This window comes from Dromiciops gliroides, chromosome 6, assembly GCF_019393635.1.
Source record: "Dromiciops gliroides isolate mDroGli1 chromosome 6, mDroGli1.pri, whole genome shotgun sequence".
Taxonomy (NCBI): domain Eukaryota; kingdom Metazoa; phylum Chordata; class Mammalia; order Microbiotheria; family Microbiotheriidae; genus Dromiciops; species Dromiciops gliroides.
In genome coordinates this window covers 252222333-252246420 of record NC_057866.1, presented here as the reverse complement: position 1 = coordinate 252246420, position 24088 = coordinate 252222333, and the positions used below count along the sequence as shown (strand labels likewise).

The 24088-nt window shown below is 37.8% G+C and overlaps 1 protein-coding gene across 1 annotated transcript in view; it reads left to right on the top strand.

Annotated features, from left to right (window-relative positions):
• The window catches only part of WDFY3 (WD repeat and FYVE domain containing 3), a 332419-nt gene that overhangs the window by 88081 nt on the left and 220250 nt on the right, over nt 1-24088 (top strand). Inside the window, 2 exon segments of the mRNA XM_043973480.1 lie at nt 20010-20119; nt 23462-23623. Coding sequence (XP_043829415.1) covers nt 20010-20119; nt 23462-23623 — 272 coding nt within the window.

Below are 24088 nucleotides of genomic sequence, written 5' to 3'. Positions count from 1 at the left end.
TTGGAACACAGAACCAGGACATTGACAGTTCTTTATCTTCACCTTGGACAGTCACTTTGTCCTCATTTCATAAAGTGATGAGGCCACTTGTTTTATTTCTTTGTTGACCTCTGGAAGAAAGAAAATAAATATATCGACTTTAGAGGATTGAATAATTTTTAAAAGCATAGCTTAAATGAGGGGAGAAAAAAGTGAGATTGCCAAAGATCCAAGCTGAGTATAATCACAGAAAGTTTTTTGGCAAGTCCACTGAAAGAGATGGCTTCAGGCCCTCTTGAAACAAAGTAGGAGTACATGCTTCCTTATCTTGCCCTATTTCAAGAACTGGGTAGTAATACTGTATTCTTTTAATTTTGTGGGCAGCTAGGTCCACGGATAGAGTGCTTGGCCTGGAGTCAGGAAGACTCCTCTTCGTGAGTTCAAATCCAGCTTCAGACACTTACTTGATTTGTGAATGTGGGCAAGTGATTTAACCTTCTTTGCCCTTGTTTCCCAATCTGTAAAATGAGTTGAAGAAGGAAATGGCAAACCACTCCGGTATCTTTGCCAAACCCTAAATGGGATCACAAAGAGTCAGATATGAATGAAAAACAACTGAACAACAACTTTAATTTTAAGCAAGTGGCAAACTATATATTCTGGAATTCTCTGTATATTTTTCTTTCTTTCTTTTTTTTTTTTGTGGGGCAATAAGGGTTAAGTGACTTGCTCAGGGTCACACAGCTAGTAAGTGTCAAGTGTTTGAGGCCAGATTTGAACTTAGGTCCTCCTGAATCCAGGGCTAGTGCTTTATCCACTGTGCCACCTAGCTGCCCCCTCTGTATTTTTCTAAGAATTGACCTCCATTTAAAATTTTTGAATGATATTTCTTCCCTCAGAACCATTAAAAAAACTAGGAAAATAATAGGAAATTATTATCTTCCCCAAGACATTACTTATCTTTTTTAATGTATGTATGTTCTCTGCCATTTTCAGTCTTATTGTTGCTTGGGGTCATTGCAAAGTTAAATTAAATTAAATTGCAAAGTTAAATGACTTACTGAGGGTAAAAAGTCAAATAAACTGAGAACTAGTTTTGGTCCAGTACAAATAATTTTAAATATACTCACTCATTCACTTACTCTTACAGATACAGTTTTATAAAGTTTAACCATACTGTTTGACTTTGTGGACTGCTGTTGAATAGCATGGCATAAACAAAAGAGCACCAGACACAGAGTCAGTCAGAAGACCAGTGTGTGAATACTCACCTTCTACCTACTGGCAGTGTGAACAGAGGCAAATGTTTCACAGCTTTGGGTGCTAGTTTTCTCATTAATAGAAATGTGAGGGGCAGCTAGGTGGCGCAGTGGATAGAGCACTGGCCCTGGATTCAGGAGGGTCTGAGTTCAAATCTGGTCTCAGACACTTAACACTTACTAGCTGTGTGACTCTGGGCAAGTCACTTAACCCCAACTGCCTCACCCCCCCCCCCAAAAAAAAAAATAGAGATGGGAGTTTGGACTCTGGTGATCTCTAAGGTCCTAAGCAGCCTCAGCAGGTTCACTGATCCACTGGTAATCAGTGAGTATATTAATCTACTATGTGCCAGGCATTGTGGATAAAAATAAAGATAGAAGACTATCCTTTCATACAAGGAGCTCACAGTCTAAACTACCTTATAAAATAAGCTATATAAAATTAGAGATAACCTAATTAGATAAACTAATAAGTAGTAATTAACAGTGGGAAGGCACTAGGACAAGCTTCCTCTAGAAGGCAGGAGCCAAGAGATGGAGTGTCTAGTGGGAGAACAAGGAGACCAGTGTCACTGGGTATGTGGTGGGGTGTAAGGCTTAAGGAGACTGAAAATATGTGTGTTGCACCAGGTTATGAAGGATTTTGAATGCCAAACAAAGGACTTTTTAATTTGCTCTTGGAGGTGATGGGAAGCCACTAGAGTTTGTATAGAGTTACTTTGACAGGTGAGTGGAGAATAGACTAGAATGAAAGGGAGTCAAATTTGCAGAGTAGCAGGAAGAAGTATAGCTTTTATTCCCTACACTCCTCTTCTACACATCTTTTTAAAACTCCCCAGACCAACTTCTGATCAGGAAATCCAAGAAAAAATAAGTGAATCATTTGGCAGTCCAAGTTGGCTTAGGGAAACAGGTTTATGGACAAGCGGAATGAGCTCTGGCCAATGGTGCTGGAGTTGGCAGAAAGGAGCAGTTATAGATGTGGGCCCATGCTGTGTACCTAATGAGGAACAAGTTCAGAAGCAAACAATGTGTAGTTCTGCCCTAGGAGCAGATCACGGACTCTGTTTTAGCCTCTAGCCCAGGAAGCCTGTAGTGATATAATCAGGGCAGGAATTCCAGGCCAAAGGAGAGCCAGCATACAGTTCGGTTGCTCTGAGCTTATTAGATCCTCTTAGCAGGCTAATAGTGGTTGAGTCCAATATCAGTTTACTGAAACTTCCAGCCACAAGTAAACCAACAGACCCAAACCTGAATCAAGAACTTGCTGAGTTCAGACCAGGAAGGTATTGAGCAAACTTTGCCCGAAATCACATCTCTCTGAGAGCACTGAAAATTCTCAGGACCCCAGGCTGAGGTGTGAAAGCAGCACGAGGATGTGAGAGGACAGAAGCTAAGCCCAGGAGGATTCCAGCAAGATGGTGCAACAAGGCAGGAAGTTGTCTGGCTCTCTCAAATTCCCCTCAAGTAATTTAAAATAATGCCACAAAGCGAACTTAAGAGCTGCAGAAATCATTAAAAGTTGGGGTAAAGCAGTTGTCGAGCCTGAGACAGCTTGGGAGGATGTTAGGAAAGACTTGACCTCCCGGGGGGTCATCTGGCCTGGTTGAAGCACAGATGTCAGATACTTCCAAATCAACAAATAATGAGCCCTGGGGGCAGCTGTGTGAGCTGCAGCCTCAGCGTCAGGAACTTAACCCAGGGACAGTGTGGGAGTCAGGCCAGGGTGGAGGACGGGGGTGCGGTGGATGCTCAGGGAAGATTGCATGGCCTTCTACTGGCTGGCACTGGACACATGCACGGACCAGATGTAGTCCCAAGCTGTGGCTGTGGAGGAGTGAGTACTCACTGGTGCAGAGGATTGGAGGCCCTGTTGGCTGTGGTCACTCACAGGAGAGTGGAGTCCCTGGTTTTGTTTCCAAGGGAGAGGTGTGAGCCGAAGATTGCAGCCATTTTGAGGGAACTCAGGTCATAGGAGCATTTGTGGTGACAGCATTGCTGGGGAGGCGGTTCCTGGTTGTGGCTCTGCGGAAGAGAGGAATATCTGAGGTCACTCAAAGACCAAGGCATGAGCAGCAGGAGCAGTGACACCTGGAACATTGGAAGAACCAAGAGGTCAAAGGCACCAAGATGGAGCTCAGAAAATAATAACACAAAAACCCTGAAGTTTGAGACGGTATCTCCCACACCTCCAGACTAGAGCACAACTCTAACATAAACCTAACTGCTAAGAAATAGACCACTTAAAAAACATGTGTAAGCAAAAGAGAAGGAACCTAACCATAGATAGGTGGTGATAGAGAAAATTAGGGTTCAAACTCAGAAGAAGATAGTGAAGTCAAAACAGCTACTTCTAAAGCATCAGAGAAAGATATAAAATGCTCACAAATCCAGAAAGAGTTCTTGAAAGAGCTTAAAAAGGACTTTTAAAAAATCAGATAAAAAAGGTTGAGGGAAAATAGGGAAAAAAATAAGAGTAATTCAAGAAAATAAAAAAAAATTTTGAAAAAAAAAGTTAACCAGTTGGAAAAAGAAATCCAAAACCTTACTGAAGAAAATAACTCCTTAAAAATTAAAATTGGGCAGGGGGAAGCTAATGACTTCATAAGGCACCAAGGAATGGTAAAACAAAATCAAATAATGAAAAAAAATAGAAGAAAACATGAAATATCTAATTAAAAACAACTTATTTGAAGAACCGGTCGAGGAAAGATAATATAAAAAAACAACAACCAATAACTTATCAAGAAATGAGTCTAGACACTATACTTCAAAAAATTAAGAAAAATTGTCCTGAAGTTTTCAAACTAAAGGGTAAAGTAGAATTTTTTAAAAAATCCACCAATCACAACCTGAAAGAGATCCCAAGATGAAAACTCATAGGAAATTAGCTAAATTTCAAAGCTCCCAGTTCAAGGAGAAACTCTTTTATGAAACAAATGTAGTCGTGATGCCTAAACCAGGAAGAGCAAAAACAGAGAAAGAAATTACTGACCAACTTTACTAATGAATATGGATGCAAAAATCCTAAATAAAATACTGGCTATGAGGCTACAGCAAAATATCACAAAGATTTTATACTATGATTAAGTAACATGTATACTAAGAATGCAGAGATGGTTTAAGGAAAATTATTAACATAATTATGTCAATAGCAAAAGTACCAAAAATCATATGATTATACTAATTGATGCGGAAAAAGCTTTTGAAAAAATTCAACACATTCCTATTAAAAAAACACATGAAAGCATGGGTATAAATGGATTTTTTCTTAAAATGATAAGCATCTACCTAGCATCATTTGTGAGATCAGGAGTGAAACAAAGATGCCCCTTATCACCAGTATTATTCAGTATTGTATTAGAAATACTAGCAGTAGCAATAAGAAAAGAAAAAGAAACTCAGCAAATCAGAATGGGCAATGAGGTAATAAAATGATCTCTCTTTGCAGATGATATGATGTATACTTGGAAAATCCTAGAGATTCAACTAAAAAGCTAGTTGAAACAATCATTTTAGTAAAGTAGCAGGATGTAAAATAAACCCCCATAAATCGTCAGCCTTTATATATATCACCAACAAAAACTTGCAAGAAGAGATACCCCATTTAAAATAACCATAGACAGCATAAAATACATGAGAATATTCCTGCCAAGACAAACCAAGAAACTACATGAAGATAATTATAAAACACTTTTTAAATGAAAAAAAAAACAGATATAAATAATTGGAGAAAATTAATCATGCATGTTACAATTCTACTTAAACTAATCTACTTATTCAATTCCATCCTGATTCAATTACCAAAAATTATTTTATTGAGTTAGCAAAATAATAAAATTCATTTGGAAAAACAAAAGGTCCAGAATATCAAAGGAATTAATGAAAAGAATGCAAAGGAAGGAGATCTGGCTGTATCAAATCTTAAATTGTATTATAAGGCAGTAATTATAAAAACTATTTGGTAACAGCTAAGAAACAGAAAGGTAGATTGGTGGAACAAAGTAGACATATAGTATACCATAGCAAATGATTATAGTAACCTTGTGTGACAAATGTAAAGATTGTATTTTTGGTATAAGAATTCAATATTTGGTAAAAATTGTGGAAAAGTAGAAAGCAGTTTGGCAGAAGTTAGGTATAGACAAATATCTTACACTGTTTACCAAGATATGGTCAAGATGGATACATGACCTATATGTAAAGAGAGATTGCATAAGATGATTAAAAGAACATGAAACAAATTACCTATCAGAGTTATGGATAGTAGAATTTATGAAAAAAAATGAGAGAGCATTGTGAAATGTAAAATGGATAATTTTGATTCCACTAAATTAAAAAGGGTTTGTACAAATAAAACCAATGTAGCTAATTTTAGAAGAAAAGAAAATTGGGAAAGAAATTTTATGGACTGTTTCTCAGATAACGTTTTCATATCTCAAATATATAGTTAACTGTCAAATTTATAAGAATATGAGCCATTCCCCAACTGATAAGTAGTCAAAGGATATGCATAAGCAGTTTTTGGATGAAGAAATCAAAACTATATTTAATCAAATGAAATGCAAATTAAAACAGCTTTGAGATATCATCTCATACCTATCAGGTTGGTTAAAATGATAAAAAAGGAAAATGAAAAATGTTGGAGGGGATGAGGAAAAAAATGGCACACTAATACACTGTTGGTGGAATTGTGAGCTGATCCAACCATTTTGAAGTGCAATTAGGAATTATGCTCCAAGTTTTAAAACCATATATGCCCTCTGACCCAGCAATACCACTATTAACTCTGTTTCTTAAGGTGATCAAGGAAAAAGTTAAAAAAAAACAACCCAAAAACCTATATGTTTTAAAAGATTTCTAAGTTTCTTTGTGGTTCCCAGAACTGGAAATTGAGCGGTTGGGAAATTGCTAAACAAGTTGTGGTACTTGATTATGATGGAATACTATGTGCAGTAAGAAATGATGAGCAGGTTGATTTGGGGGAAAAAATGAAAGATGTATGAAATAATGGATACCAAAATTAGCAGAGCCAAGAGAACATTGGATATAGTAATAGCAATATTGTTCAAAGAACAAATGTGAATGACTAAGCTATTCTGAGTATTATAAATATTAAAAACAATTACAAAGGACCCGTGAAAGAAGATGTCCATCTCCAGAGAAAGAACTGATAATATACATAGTATGATGTATGTATATATGTATGTATATAGCCATACTGTATCTATCTATATTTATTTATTTATTACTAATTTATTTATGTATTCATTCATTCACTCATTTATTTATTTTACAAGTGGTGGCCTCGAGTGGGGAGGGAAGGAAGGAGACTATATGGAACTTAAAATGGAACAAAAAAATAAATCAAATTTGATTTAAAAAAAAAAAGAAGTAGGGTGCAAGAATGAGCAAACAACAACAACAAAAGAATGTCTGCATAAAGAGCTGTTATGGTGACAGGGCAGCTTAAGACTCAAAACCAGAAGAGAACAATGACTTGAAAACCTCTACAAGCCAAGCCTCAAAGAAAAATGCAACTTTAGCATAAGTCAAGTCAAAATTCCCAGAAGAGAAAGCAAGAGTTAAAAAAAAAAAGAACTAAAAATGATTTAAAAAGCCAAATGAGAATGGGAGAGGGAAAAATGGCAAAATAAATGAGAGCTATGGGGGGAAAATATACAAAAAGAGAATCAACAGTTTTGAATAAAAACAGGTAAAAAACCCAACAAAATATTTTGTTGAAAATTTAAATTGGCCAAATAGAAGCCAACGACTCCATTAGAGATCAAACTAACCAAAACAAAACTCAAATAACTGAAAAAAATAGAGGACAATATAAGTTATCTAACAACAAAAACAATTGACCTAGGAAACAGTAATCAAAGATAATTTAAGAATCATTGGACTCCCTGAGAAGCCAAACAAAGTAGCCTAGGTATTGGATTTCTGTCCATATCTCTTAGAACTCGAGAGCAAAATAGAAACAGAATCCATGGGTCACCTTCTGAAAGGAACCAAAAATAACAGCTTGGATTATCATAGCTATAATTTAGAGTTCCTAACTCAGAAGATGGCCTACCTTGGGGAGAGACTTGGGGTAGGGAGACCTTCTGCCAGGTTCTTGCAGTAGTCCAAATGTGAGGTGATGAGGGCTTTCCCAAGTATGGTAGCAATGTCAGAAGACAGAAAGGCGTGTATGTGGAAAAAATTATGAAAGTAAAATTAATAGGCATTTGTGAAAGATTGGATGTGGGGGGGAGGTAACAGAAGATGAGGGGGAGTGAGGAATTGAAGAAGACACCTAAGAAAATTATGTATTCTCAACATCAATAGTGAAATTAGGAGCAAGGGGTGGTTTTGGGGGTGGGGAAAAATAATGAGTTCAATTTTGGACATACTAAGTTAAATGTCTATAGGACATATAGTTCAAGATGTCCAAGAAGCAGTCAGAGATTTAAGACTGGAGGTTAGCAGAGAGGTAAGGGCTGGATAAGTAGATTGGAACAGTGTAAGTTTAGTGATGATAATTACATCTAAGGGAGCTGGATTCATCAAGTGACCTATAGAGAGAAGGAAGATAAGAGTCTCTAAGACAGAGTCCTGGGGGACACCTTCCTTCAGTGGGCATGACAAGGATGAAATCCCAACAGAGGAACCTGATGACCAGTCAGAAAGTTGGAAGAGATTCAGGAAAGAGTACTATCCTGAAAACTAGGAGAAGAGGGTGATCAAACACTGCAGAGAAGTGCAGGATGAGGTTTGGGAAAAGGCTATTAATCGCTTCTGAGAGAGTAGTTTCAGTTGAATAATGAGGTGGGAAGTCAGTCTGTAGACAGTTAAGGAGAGTGAGAGGAAAGGAGGTGGTGGCACCTATTGTAGATAACCTTCTCAAGGAAGTTAACCAAGAAAGAAAAGAGAGCTATGGGACAGTAACTAGCAGAAGGGGACTCATAAAGTAAGGGTTTGGGGGGATGAGGGAAATATGAACATGCTTTTAAGCCTGTTAGTATACAGAGAATGAGTGAAGCAAAGGAGAAGACGACATAGAATGTGATTACCTGTGTATAGAGAGTGGGTTTCCTTGACAAAGAGATGGTTCACCTCATTATGTAAAAAGGCCTCTGGGTGATATGAAATAAGGAGTAGTGAAGAAGAGGGAAAGTTCTCAGCTGAGAGGATGGTTGGGAGAGGGAGCTATGGTAAGTCTGAGGAGAATTAAAAAGATTTGGAAGAGCTGTGCTGAGTGGGATAGTGGGTTAATTAGGGTGGTATAAAAGCATGAGTGAGGGCTCAGGAAGGTTATGTAACACACATTTGTAGTGGACACAGCGTGGTTTTGTGATTTTTTTTTTTTCTCTAGCTTTATTCAGCAGCACATGTATAGGGGCCAAGCTGAATGGAGGTAATGATCCAGTCCTGAGGTTCTGTAGGGTCTACAAGGTGAAGGGACTTAGAGTATGAGGAGAGTGTAGAGTTGAACTGTTTCACCAGGGGATCAGGATGGACAAGTGAAGAGAGCATATAGAGCTAGTATGGGAATTATGGCCTGGGAAATAACTAGAGTTGAGGGATTGGAGATCATGGTAGAACAGGGTTTGGGGTTTCAAGGCAGTAGGAGAGGTGGAATGACAACAGACTGGGATCAGATAAGGGAATTTCAGAATTCATAAATGTGTGGACGTGGTACCATTTTGGAGAATGACAATGTCAAGGGCATAAGTGTATATGAGGCTAAAGTGGAGGAGTAGATCATGGGAAGTAAGTTGAGGAACTATTGAAGTTTGGATGTTTGTATCGTCTATCACATATGTATGTATGTTATCTATCTATCTATCTATCTATCTATCTATCTATCTATCTATCTATCTATCTATCTATCTATCTATCTATCTATCTATCTATCTCCCCTAGCACTGAGTTGAGTAGGAGAGAAATACTGTTAGTATTTCACAAATAGTTGATAAGTACTTTTTCATAAGCTATTTATAAGGGATGACCCATTTCTACCATAGAGCTCAATTTCGTGTAAACTTTTTTAGTGATGAAAAGCCAGTCAAGGGCGATTATCTCATAGCTATTCTACACAGAGTTACAGTTCATATGAGTAAAGAAAAGGTCTTCTAGTGGGTTTAAACTATTGGCCAAGGCACCAAATTGACTACCAAAAAATTGATGCTTGTAACTATGCCAAATACTTTCCTTGGGGCCAAGTAATATTGCATTTAGTTTTATATTTAGATAATTGACAGAGGTGTATCATGAGAATAACTTCACATAATAAGGATTTCTCCTCATCATGTTAGCCCCTCTAAATCCTTTTCTACTATAAGTGGGAGCTATTTCCTGTTGCTTTCTCTTTCTTTTCCTTTGGTTTAAGTTATAAAACAGGTTCTAGAATGATGATTTCAGTGGAAAGGAAACAGGTGGGCAAAATGGTATAGACAGGGTTGATGTCCAGATGTACTTTTGTGCCTCTTCCTGTAAATTTTTTGAACAAAACAGGACATGAATTATTTCTTGTATTACTGGATTTTAGTGATTTTATTATTTTACTAAAGATACAATTCAGTATAATTTTCTGTACTCCGCAGTGTTAATGTTAAGAGCTGATGAAATGTATTCATCTCCATGATTCTAGAATGATGTAGTTTTCAGTTATCACCCTTAAATTAGTTATCCTTTTAATTTTTGTATGCTGTTCAGTCTTCTTGCTTATAGCAAATCTGTTTATATGGATTCTAACATTATTACATAGAATCAATGTGGTCCTGTTCTTTGAACATGTTATCTGAAATCTGTAAATAATGCTCAGGCAAAAAGTAAAAGTGAATATACTATATGGTGAGTAGTGAGTGGGAAACCCTCTTAATTTTTCTTTTAAAGAAAAGCACAAAATATACTGAAAAGTGGAATTCCCAAAATTGTGCCCTGAATATCTTTGAACCTGACAGAAACTTTAGATTTGATTGCTACCTAAAAGTACTTCCAATTATGCAGTGACTCACTGCTACTAGGTATAAAGGTATATTTCTGTGGTCATGTGATCTGTAATTTATAGCTCAGCCTATCATGAGATTTAGAAGTAGAAAGGACCATCTAGATCAGGGCTTCTTAAACTTTTCCCACTCTCAACCCCTTTTTGCCTAAGAAATTTTTATGTGACCCCAGGTATATAGGTATATAAATTAGGTATATGTAACCTTTTACTATTGCCAAATTTTTCACGACCCCCACCTTCAGTTACACAACCCCATATGGGGTTGCGACCCACAGTTTAAGAAGCTTTGTTCTAGATCATCTTGATCATCTCCCTCATAGATGAAGCACAAGGTTCTAGGCAGCATCTCTTCTGACCCATAGTGTGAGCAGACAGACTGCTCTATACTAGAGGTGCCACTGCTCCTCAGAACGATAGCATCTCCACTCTGTTACTGATTCTGCTGGCTGTTTGGTGTCACCACACTAGCTAGTGGATAAATCCCTTCTTGATAGCACCACTGAATACTCTATAAATAAGGAAGGAGTAGTTTAGCCATAGTATTCCCGGAGTATTCCGTACAATAGCAGCATCTTGTGGCAGAAGTAGTGAATCTTCATTTAGACAACATAGACTTCTTTTTTTTAAACAGAAGAACCACATACTCAGAAGTGCTCCAAGGATATCAAAGTCATAACACCCTCAGGTAATTTAATTTCGAAGGTGTGCTTTTGTATGATGAAATTAAAGGCGGCATATCACTGGAGGCTAGCCTGAAGCATGGGAGCTTTGTCACTAACCTGCTGTGTGGGTTTGAATCTTTTAAGACCTCAAGTTTATTGATAAAATGAGCATAATAGTGCTGGATGAGCTTACAATGTAACCCTAAAGTAAAAAATTTGAAAACGGTAAATAAAGTGTGTTACAGCATAAAGATTTTGGTAAAAATTATTAAAAGTTTTTTAATCCTCTTATTTTGGAGGGGGGAGATGTTATTTTAAAAAATCAACTTCTAATTATTTTCAAAACAGACTACTAAGTTTCACTGAAAGCATTAATCATCGCAGTTTTGTATGGTTATACTGAATATACTTTATTGCAGCCTGAAAAATTAAGGCTTGAAGTCAGTAGTGTGGTTGGTTACTCTCAAGATACATTACTAGAGCATCATATCTATAGATTTCTTCTGTCCTTAAGTTGAATATGTAATTTCAAAATTTTATATGTTATAATTAAAGTAAAAGATACAATTAAAAGTTTTACATTAAAATATTTATAAATATGGGTAGCTGTGTAGTATAGTGGATAGAGTGCTGGGCCTGAAGTCAGGAAGATTCATCTTCCTGAACTGAAGTTTGGCATGAGACACTAGCCATGTGACCCTGGGGCAAGTCACTTACCCCTGTTTGCCTCAGTTTCTTCATCTGTCAAATGAGCTGGAGAAGAAAATGGCAAACCACTCCAGTATCTCTGCCAAGAAAACCTTGAGTGGTGTCATGGAGTCAGACATGAATGAAACAATTCAACAACAACATTTATATATTTGAATGTTGAGTTTATTGGGCCCCTTGATTTTTAAGATTATTTTGTAGAGCTTTATATAAGAAAAATGTGTTTGGCATATTGCTGCTTATGTTATAATAGCAGTCATTCCTGCATTAGTTTTTTTTCCCCCCTAAGAACCTCTACCATTTCACTAAGACCTGAATGAATTACATTCCTCCAATTGTTCCTTTAGAAAGCCTTTTCTAAGGCTCACTTTAAATGCAACCTACTCCATGATCTGTCCCTCAATGACTCCAGCAACATGTTTTTCCTCCCTCCTTGAAGGTCCCAAATCATCTCTTCAATATCTCCTATTTATTTGCTTATTTATATAGACATCTCATTCTCCTACTGAGAACGAATACTTCATCTTCTGTATGCCTTTCTAGTCTGATATCTTATAAATGGTAGGTGTTTTATAAATGTTGACTGAACTGACTCTTGAAAGAGCTTCCTACTCTTTTTTTTTTATCACGAGTAATAGAGTTCGTAGTAGTAATTTAGATGGTGAAAATGTGGTTGTCATTATGTGTAATACTGCTATTTTTTTTTTTTTAGTGAGGCAATTGGGGTTAAGTGACTTGCCCAGGGTCACACAGCTAGTAAGTGTTAAGTGTCTGAGGCTGGATTTGAACTCAGGTACTCCTGACTCCAGGGCCGGTGCTCTACCCACTGCGCCACCTAGCTGCCCCTGTAATACTACTATTTAAGAAAATGAACTTAAAACTTTTCTAGTATTTAGTGACAGACTAGTACATTAGCTATTTTTCAGCAAATGCTTAACATTATTTTATGCTCTCTCTAATGTGAGCTGAAATATGAGAAAACTTATCTGAATGTATTTTATGGGTATGTCATTACTTACTGAGCTGGTTAAAAGCGTCACATTTGAAGTTTAGAGATTTTTGTTGCCTGAGGGTTATTGCGAGTTCACAGAACTTGAAAATGCTGTTTTATAAATGTGACTACTTATTATCACCGTTATCAACATCATCATTGAACTTTAATAATATTGAATACAGCCTTGATTAGGGCATAGACCCAGGGACAAGTCATAAACCCTATAGATAGCTATGTGACCTGGTGTAGCAGGGGATAAAACGTGAAACTGAAATCATTTAGAAAGAAGCTTAAGTCATCTGGCAGAGGAGAGAGCTGAAATAAAGGGGTCACCTAACCCCCCACCAGGTGTCTGTATGTTATGCATTATAGTGGGATCGATCATATGTAGGAGTAATAGCCTTTATCAGAAGAGGAGTTAATTTTTGAATGATACCATTTTATTACTGTATGGGTATGAATTTTCAAATTAATAGCATTTCTTATACAATGATTTTCTCAAAAAATCAGAGTACAAGAAAAATTAGGAGGCTGACAATAACATAAACACTATTATGGGTTTTTAAAACACATCACAAAACTTTTTGCCAGTCAAGTAACATTAATTTGGTTAAATTCATGTCTGAATCATCTTACATAGAAAATCACTTCATGCATCTATCAGTTTGACATTCTCTACTATTTGCATTCACAAGAGCAGTATAGACTAATTATACTTTTAATTTTTATTCATGCAGTTTCTAAACATATCACCATGATGCCAAATGCTGTTTTTCCATTAATGTCTGATCAACTTACACAATTATCTCACTTTAAGTGGGACCACATTATAATTTATTTTTAGGACAAACTCAAACCAAATATGAATTTATAGTCACAAATGGTATCATTTTCCCAAGGGTCATTGGCTACCAACACCTCAAATTATAGAGCACACTGGTTTCATTTAGTTCTAAAGATTTACAGTGATGGTGTCATTCTCCTTTCCTCAAAATAAATAAGCATTTACAAAAATCTTTAAGCCATAATAATTTGAAATTTTACAGCAAAGATAATTCAATTCAGTTACAAATTTAGTCTATAATCCATTTGTAATGTCATCAATTTTTGTGAACCAGGAAAAAGTTTTCCTTCCCTTGCTTGCCTGACTTTATCTCACCAACCCCAAGCTTGACTAGGACTGACATGGCAGAGAGAAGGTATCTTGCTGGTTTTCTTTTTCTTTTTTCATTTTTTAGGTCTTCCTAAAACCTTGTGTTCTGCTGAAGGTCTGAAATGGAAGTAAATCCCTGCTTACTAGGATGGAGAGTTTAGCATCAGGATACAGAAAACTGGGAGAATAGTTTCAGTTATGAAACTTAATCTTCCCTGGAATTCTGAACTCTGGCTGTAGTATTTTATAACAGTCTTTATGGCTGGCTACGTTTTCTTCTTAGAAATCTTTTTTTTTTTTTTTTTTTTTTTTTTTAGTGAGGCAGTTGGGGTTAAGTGACTTGCCCAGGGCCACACAGTTAGTAAGTGTTAAGTGTCTGAGGCCGGATTTGAACTCAGGTACTCCTGACTCCAGGGCCGGTGCTCTATCCACTGCGCCACCTAGCTGCCCCTCTTCTTAGAAATCTTTCAGGGCAGCAGAATCTTCAGACAAGACACAAGACAAAGGTTTTCCTGAAAAGCTTGTAGGGAGGGTAGAGAGGGAGGAAAAGGTGGTTCCCTACTATTGGGGTACAAACATTAGGTTTGTGATGGCTCAACCCTGGATAACAGTTTATTTTGACTAATGCACATATGGGTTTCCCTCATTTATCTCGGTTGCACTTTAGCCAATCTGTTATTCATGGTCATTCAATCAACTCAACAGAGGATTCCCTCCTAGCAGGTCACATAGTTCAACTGGTGGTGGTTGTGTTTGCTGCCACCAGTTTATACTCATAGACCAGGCATCTGGTTTATCTCTAATGGTCACAGGAGAATTGAGGGAAATATAGGACAGAGAGTGATTTGCAGGAGGACTACCATCTCAATTAACAGATGACAGATTTGTCTCCCAAAACTCTTGGTTGGTCAATCCAAGTGGATTCTAGAGGAGTCCTCTGGATACTCATTTGATATTAAGGGTGGCTAGGCTAGTTCTAACCCTTCCCTGAGTATTCTTCAGGTCAATGTAGAGTTTAAATGAAGGGATAAGAACAATGTTCGAGCAAACCCTCAGTGATCCACCTGGTTCTCACCATAAAGAATGATCCTGTTCAGGTGACTCATCTTTTGGGTTGTCCTTCAGAAACCCCACTTATGACACTATTATCTGCTCTCTGAGTAACAGGTCTGGTTTCTCAGCCAACGGAAAGCTAGGTCCAAACAATACCATAAAGGTTTCCCAAAGACCTTGTGCAGAGCACTTAACCTTACTGAACTTAAATTTCCTCATCTGTGAAATGGGTATAATAACAGAACATACCTTATTGAGGTTTTGTGAGTATAAAATAAGATAATTGTTACCTTTGAAAATTAAGGTAAACTGAGAGAGATTAAAGAACAATTTATTAGCTAGGCTAGCAGTAACCAATACATTGGGTCAGTGACCTTTGTCAATGACCAAAGACTATGCATGAGATAGGGCTTATTAGTCTTTGTATAGTTTGAGGAAGTACTCAAGAACAAAGAACAGAGCTGGGTAGGTGGGGAAAAGATTGCAGCCCTGGTGACAGGGCCGACAGCATCATGGGAATAGGGACAACATGATTGGTTACATCAAGAAGAGTGGGCTTCCACTCACTTGGAGGCTAGCAACCACCCCTCTCTGTTCTGAGGAATGCTTGATTGATTTATGGGACCCATCTCTAGCCTGAGGCTATTGATGTCCTTCAGAGATAACAGACTTCCTGGCTTCTAGGAAGGAGATAGCACCCTCCTTAATTGTACCACAACCGGCAAGGATGGACACTATATCTTGTGAAAGTGTACCAGGTCAGCTTGTAGGCCTTCAAAGATAGCAAACAGATGTTGCAGAATTTTCCTGGAGCTGAAAGTATGAAACATAACAAGTTTTTCTTTTAACTAACTCAGAGGGGAAACTGAACTCCTGTGACTTATTATTTTTTAATTTTCATCATTTGAGTTTACCTGCAGTGTTAGTGATGTCCACCTGCATCCCTTAAGGATAACAGATTTCTTTGAGCCAAGAATAGAGCAGTGATAAAAAGGAGAAACTGAACTTTGAAACTTAGATCATAGGTAAAGAAACAAAGAAAATGTGGCATAAGCTATCGTACAAAAAGGGGCAGTAATACGGAAAAGGATCAATTACAGAATAGAATCAATTATAAAATGACACAGAATCAATTTAACTTCTTCATAATGTTAACCTAAAGCAACATATAAATGTGAGTTGTAGTTATTCCCCCAGGCCAATGCCTAATTGTTTTTCATTTTCTTTTCTTTTTTTTTTTCCATGTGCATGCACGTGTGTGTGTGTGTGTATGTGTGTGTGAGAGAGAGAGAGAGAGAGAGAGAGAGAGAGAGAGAGAGAGAGAGAGAGAGCGTGAGAGAGAGAGAAAGCGTGAGAGCGAGCACAAGAGCGAGTGCGGGGAGGATGGGGTGTGTGTGGAGAGAATGAGATTGAGAACAAGAATGAGAACTCTGTCCAGTTCAGGTAAAATTAAGGTTCATGAGATAATGACTCACTTCATCCCCCTCCTCCTCCTATTTGTATTTATGGAGTATTTTCGAAAGGAGGAATAAGAAGTGCCTTTTTTTTCTTTCATAGTAGATTCCTTTTTCTTCCCTTATCTCCTTTAAACCCAGCAAAGAGGGGGGAAAAATCATTCCCTGGCCCTCTTTTTTATACTCTCTCTGACATTTACCTCTTTTCCCTCTATTAGAATATAAGTACTTGACCATCATTGAGCCCCTTTTAGTTGCTCAGATGTGTTTTCCATTCGAGGCTTCTCTCAGTGCATATTTCAAAGATTCTATGCAGTTAAATGGGGGCAGTATAACAAAGATGACAGTACCATCCAAATTAATTTAATAATTTGATTAATTTCTGTGTGATACTAATCTGACTACCAGGGAATTATTTTGTAGAGCCTGAAGAAATAATGTAATTCATCTGGAGGAACAAAAGGTCAATAATCTAAAGGGTAATAACAGAAAAAAACATGTCAAGGAAGAGGGTCAATCAGTATCGGATCTAAAGTTGTACTACAGAGCAGAAATTATTAGAAATTATTGGGTAACCAGTAAAGAAAAACAGATTAGGTACACAACAGTAGCACAGTGTTTATTACACCCAAAGATCCCACTTCATCAGATAAGACTCACCATTGGACAAAAAGTTCTTGGAAAACTGGAAAGCAGTCTGACAGATATGGGGTACAGACCAATGTCTCAAACTCAGAAAAATTGCAAATGAATACATCAGTCAATCAGTCATCAGTTATTAAGCATCTTCTATGTGCAAGGCAAAAATTATCTTTCAGATCTATGGCTAATGAGGAACTAAATAAGTGGTAGCATCACAGAAAATAAAATGAACAAATGTGATTATATAAAGGTAATATTTTCATTGTAAAAATGGGTGAGATTTTTCCTTTGTGTCCTCAACATTTAGTACAGTTCCTGGCACCTAGTAAACACTTTTTAAATGCTTAATTACTGATTGTTTAAGGTAGTTAAAATTAAAAGTGAAACAAATGACTGAGGAAAAAGTTTTCTGAAGAAAGTTTCAAATATACAGAACTGATTTAGATTTATAAGACTGAGCAATTTCTTAATAACTAACTGGACAGGCACTTTTCAAACTCTCAGTCAATTACTATATGAAAAATGCTCCAAATCACTAATAATGGGAAAAAGGTAAATGCAAGTAACTCTTAGGTTCCAAATATTGGAGAGGCTATGGGAAAAGAGGCACATTGATGCCCTCTTTGGATCTGGAAGTTGGACTAGCCATTTTATAAAGCAATTTTCTAAACTGTGTATGTACTGCTACAAGGCTTATGCCTCAAGAGAGCAAAGAAAGAGGAAAAGGACCTTCATGTACAAAAATATTTACATCAATTCTTTTCAAAGTAGCCCCCAACAGGAAGCTAAAGGGGAAGGCACCTCTTGAGGAATGGCTAAAAAATGCAAATGAATATAATGGAATATTTTGTCATAAGAAATTATCAAATGTACAGTTTCAAAGGAAACTAGGAAGAGCTGAACAAATGCAGTTGGGTGATCCATCCTAGAACAACTTACACAATGACAACATTATAGAAAAACTAACTTTGAAAGACTTGAGAACTCTGATTAATTCAATGATTCACTTTACCAGAGAACTGAAGAAGAATAATGATAATGGCGCTTCAGGGTTTTCAAAGCACTTTTCATATGGAATCCATTTGGTCTTGATCCTGAGGCCTAAAAGGGATTGGAAGACTTGTCCAGGGTTACCCAATTAGTAAGTGCCAGTCTGGACTCAGACTTGGGTCTTGACGACAGGTCTAACATGCTGTGCAATGTACTACCATGCTCAGGATGAATACTGCCTAGAAAGTCCAGAACGAGACATGTATTTTGGACATGGCAAATGTGGGAACTTGCTTTGTTGACTTATATCTATTTGTTGTGAGGGGCAGCTTTCTGGTTGTTTGCTTTTTGTTTTTAATTGTTGAAATGGGGCAGGTGGTTACACTGTGGGAGGGAGAAATAGAAAACAATAAACTGAAATAACCCAACAACAAGTCTACCAATTTCTGCTTTTTTCATCAAGAATGCTTCAAAGTCCTCTGTTCTTTTAAAGGTTTGCTTGTATCCCTGTAAGATTATGCTCATCTTTGTAGGATAAGTTATTATTGGTTTGAAAGTCTTTTTCTTTTGCCTTTTGGCATAGTATATCCAGGATAATCTTTCCTTTATAATGGTTGCAGTAAAATCTTTTCTGATCCTTATTGTGGTTCCTTAGTCCTGGTCTTCTGCCGTTTAGCTGCTTGTCAGTCACTCAGCTAGCATCTCTCAAGACCTGCTTACTATGTATCAGACACCATACTTAGCACTTGGATGATTTTTTTTTTCTGTGATCTAGAAGTTTGGAATTTTGGATATGACATTTTGAGGTGTCCTCAGTGTGGAGTTTCTTTCAGGAAATGACCTGTAGATATCTTGAAATGAGTCTTTTATCTGAGAAAATTGCGGCAAAGATTTATTTTCCCCTCCCTTGTTTCCATTTCAGCTTTTAGTAATTAGATTTGTTTGTGGAAAAGTTTTAATTTTATGTAATCAAAATTGTCCATTTTAACTTATATGCTTATCTCTGTGCTTCCAAGGCATGCACTGTCTTGCCTTGATCTCTTGCTGTTACTCTAGACTGGGCTGCCTTTCAATGATCTTGCCATTTCATGCTGTGGCTGTATGTTGGATGCTTGGGGGCTGTTTTGACCTTTTTAAAAAAAACAAAACAAGACCCTGTGGCTTTGGTATGAGCTTCTATTTTGCGAGATCGTTTTTAGGCTCCCTCCATGCTGGTTTTGACCTGTCTCTCTTATAATTCAGGTCCGAGTCTGGCCCTGCTCCCTCGGGGCCTCACATATGGGCTACACGTCTGCTCTGTGTGGGCACTGGTCTGACATTTTCTCTTTCTAAGGCTCCAGGCTATTTGCATGCTGCCCCTTCTGCCCGACGTGGCTTTTTTCCTGTTAAAAGCTTCAGGTTTCTGGCAGTCTGTTTTGGTGTCATCTTGAACTAGAAGGAGGGGTTTTTACCCTCCTTCCTAGTGTTTATCATAGCTGGAAAAAAACACTGTATACTATTGAGGGAAGGCCTTCTTTTTTCCCCTTCCCCTTTCTTTTCCTTTTTCTTTACCTTTTCATGGTAAGATAGGGGAAACCTAAGCAAGTTCGTAGGCAACAGGGAAAGGAGCTGGTATACAGTGAGAGATTGTCCCACATAATACTGGATGGTACATATCAAAGACAGTCAGGGAAATCTTATTAGTGTTCCTCAGCATTCCAGCAGTATGTGCTATGCCCATATGAAATTCCTCCAGTTTATTTAATTTTTCACAAATCTCTGCAGATCCCAAACCTGCCCATACTTCAAGCTGTACAAAATTTTCTGTTTCTTTGTCTATTCCTGTCACCTGTCCCATTATTGAATTCCTATGGCATTTATAGTTTTTTACTGTACAGTTCTAGCACATCATCATATATGCTCTCTGCACATTTCATGAATTTATAGCTGCCTCTAAAAGATTGTAATTTACTTGAAATCATGGAATTGACACTACTGTAGTGTTTCCCATGATGCTTATTTCCACCCGAGTGGGGCAGATCATCAATTCACAATAAGTGAGAGCTGAATTCTCATTTTTGTTTTTCTTTTATATGCTACCTTCTCACCTAATTCTCCTTATTTTATTTCAATAGAGGCTGCAAGTCGTGCCATAGTCCAGTTCCTGGAGATCAATCAGAGTGAAGAAGCCAGTAGAGGTTGGATGCTTCTAACAACAATTAATTTGTTAGCATCATCTGGGCAGGTTAGTTTTACCTTTTGGGTCTTGGTAACCAAAGACAACTTTGTGTTCTTATTCAATTTTAAGTTAAATTTTAGAGTTCTTCTCAGACAGATATTTCTTTGATCCCTTATTTTAATGCAAGTATAAATGAAGACTTGAGTCTTCAAAGAATGCTTTTCTATTTTAAAACTTTTTACAGTGATGAAAGAAGGAACACTAAATCACTTTGACATTTACACTGAATCACTTTGGCATTCTTCTTAGGAGAAAAAAAAAATTATATGAGTCTTTTTCCTGAAACTGTAGTTTCATGATTCTAAATTTTCCTTTTGGAGATTTAAAAATATTTTCTATTACTTTAAAGTGTTGGAGATGGTCATATCTGATATGAATCTATTAGTGTTCTATAGATACATTACCAGATTTTGACCATTTGCTTATCAAATAAAAGCTACCTTCTGTGACTAGATCATAGACTCACAGAGTTACAGCTGGAAGAGATCTCAGAGACTATCTAGTTCACCTCTCTCATTTTACAAATTAGGAAACTGAGGTCCAGGGGTGTTGACTTGTTTGCCCCAGGATACAAGTTGTGCATAAGAGATTGGATTTGAACCAGGTTTTCTGACTCCAAAGCTAATTCTCTTACCCCTTTATCACACAAGGGTGAAATTAATCTACTTTACCTCTCTGAATAAAGGGTTTTGCCCTAGGAATATCTCTTATCTAGAACCCTTGGTTTTACAAGGTGGTACTTGGGTTCTGAGAGACAGAGGAGAGGAGGGAGCTCATTCTGGTATGGGGAATAGCCAAGGAGAAGGGGCAGAGAGGGGAGATGGAGTTTTGTGTATGAGGAATAGCAAGGAGGCCAATGCGTAGGCATAGGAATAACATAGGTGAAAGGATGGTAGGTTGAGGTTCGGTTGTGAGAAACTTTAAGAGCCAAATCAGTCAACCATCTAACATTTATCAAGCACCTGCTATGGCCTAAGCCCTGGAGATAAAAAGCTAAAATCAAAGAATTCCCACACTCGTGAAGCTTACATTTCATTGGGGGAGAAAATTCGTATACTGATTTAGTTAGATACAAATAGATACTCCTGGAAGTCGGAAGCCATGTAAGTACACTCTCAAGGTCTCTCTTAAGAACTTTGGAAGTGATTGCACGACATGGGAGATGCTGGCCTCCCAGCGTGGCATGCCCTCAGTAGAGAAGGGGCTGTGCTCTGTGAGCAAAGCAGAATTGAAGTAGCTCAAAAGAAACATGAGGTGTGTGATTTAGACAATCCACCACAAGTGTTCGCATGTCTGATCAGACACATTGTAACTTGACTAACATAGTGGAGTCATTTTGGTCTTCTGCAAGAACAAAGGACAGCCACCTCCACCACAGGAGTCAACCAGACCCCATCCCTGCCTGCCCCTCCTTTTGTCCAGGTATCACTTGGAGCTGACCTGGTTACAGAGCGTGATTTCCCTAATACCCAACCCAACTCCATTTGCAATCCCTTTGGTGTCTCTCCTTCACCACAGTCATTACCTTGGCTGTGGGGCAGACATAGCTGGTCGCTCTGAAAGGCAAAGAGTCACCCATTAGATTGTGAATTTCTTGAGGACCAAGACCATCTTTTGCCTCTTTTTATATCCCCTGATAAATGTTTATTGACGGACTGACCAATCATAATTCTTCAGGTAAGACCTTACTGTTTGCTCTGTTGCCATGCCTAGGGACCAGTGAGCCTTATCATACACTCTACATCCTTCCAGACCTCCAGGTCTTATAGTTTGCCACAGCTCTGTACTTGTAAGGACTGAGGGGCCCTTCCGTCCCCCTGTATCTGTTGTGTCCTTCACTGCAAATGTGAGCTTCATAGAGCAGAGAATTTCTTGATTTTCCCTTGTTATCGCCCTTTCTGCACAGTGCTTGGCATACAGTAAGTACTTAATAAATGTTTTTTTCATTCACTGTCTGGCACATAGAAGGTACTTTTTAAATGCTGATTGATTAATTCTAAAATTCTAAACTCTTGCTTCAGGAAAATCATAAACTTGAAACATTGACATTAAAGCTTCAAGTATCAGAATGATTTGAGTTAGAAAATAATAACAGTAGATGAATTGTAGGGTTTCAAGCAGAATTCTAACGCTGATTTTGATTTCTTCATTCTCCTGTAATCTTGCCAGTCTAATGGCACTTAACTCTAAATCAATATGACTTACAATCTGTAAGGGACTCCTGAGATCATCTAATCCAGTGCCTTTTTTTTCAAATTAGAAAACTCAAGCCCCGTAGTGTTCAGTGACTTGCCCCAAGTCACTTAAGTAGGTACTGTGTGGGAGAGCTAGGATTTGAATCTAATTCCTTTGACTCTAAATTCTGTTCTTCTTTTTCTACTACATTCATTTCTCTACAATCTAAATGTTTACTAACAAATAAATGATAAACTGGTATTCTATGTGAGAAGCTATATGAAGTTTTATATTTTAAGAAGATTTTGGGGCAGCTAGGTGGCACCTTGGATAGAGTACCGGCCCTGGATTCAGGAGGAGATGAGTTCAAATGCGGCCTGAGACACTTAACACTTACTAGCTGTGTGATCCTGGGCAAGTCACTTAACCCCAGTTGCCTCACCAAAATTAAAAAAAAAAAAGAAGAAGAAGATTTCAAGGTAGAATTATAGATTTTTAAGTCATCACTGTTCAAATCAGTGTTATTGTCCTTGGTCTCAAGACTTGCCCCAAGTCACTGAAGTAGGTAGTGTATGGCAGGGCTGCCACACAGAGAATTATGGGACAGTGGTAATTAAGAATTATGAGTAAGGGGATAAAATTAAACAGAAAACCATCAGGTAATTTTGGTAAAACTTTGGAAATCTGAGAAGTAGACTAGATTCTTATGTTTGGAGTGCCAAATATAAGGTCAAACGCAAAGGTTTAAGAATGGTTTAGATAGGGGCAGCTAGGTGGCACAGTGGATAGAGCACTGGCCCTGGATTCAGGAAGACCTGAGTTGAAATCTGGCCTCAGACACTTGACACTTACTAGTTGTGTGACCCTGGGCAAGTCACTTAACCCCAATTGCCTCACCAAAGAGAGAGAGAGAGAGAGAGAATGATTTAGATATTCTGTTTTAAGCTCTCCCAGCCCCAAGATTCTGTGATGTTTCAGGAGAAATGTCATATTATAATATTTAAACAAGTCATATAGGTTTGGAAATGGATATATCTTGTCTCTCAATATGTATTTTTTTATCATTGTGACCCTGAAAATGATGTTACCTCACACAATGTTTTATAAATTACAGTTTGAGTATTAGTTTGTTCAACTACATAATATTTGGGTTTGTTTGCATTTGTTTTCCAGAAAACTGTAGACTGCATGACCACTATGTCAGTGCCTTCCACACTGGTTAAATGTCTCTATCTATTTTTTGACCTCCCACATGTGCCTGAGGTAGTTGGAGGTGCACAGAATGAGCTACCTCTGGCTGAGCGCCGAGGACTTCTCCAGAAAGTCTTTGTCCAGGTAGGTAGAATTCTAGTCCACAGGTCTTAGGTCTGGCCCTGTTACTGGCGATTTGGAATGCTTTGAAGAAAATTGGGTAGGAGAGCGCACTGTCCTTTCTAAAATGTAGTACCCAAACCTGAATACAGTATCCAGATGTTGTCTGACGAGAACAGAGTGTAAGAGGACTGTAAGGTCCTTATTCCCGACTCTCTTCATGTACTCAAGATTGTGTTAGTTTTTTTGCCTACTATATCACACTTTTGACTCATATTGAGCCTGCAGTCCACCAAAACTCCAGATTTCCCCCCAGCCTGGCAAACTTGCTGTCCTAATCAAGCCTCCCCTAACCTGGATTTGTGAAGTGAATTTGTTGAATTCAAGTGTATAAAACATTTATCGCTATTAAGTCCATCTTATTCAATTTAGCCTGTTGTTCTAGTCCATCAAGATCTTTTGTGTCCTGATTCTGCCATCCATCCATCC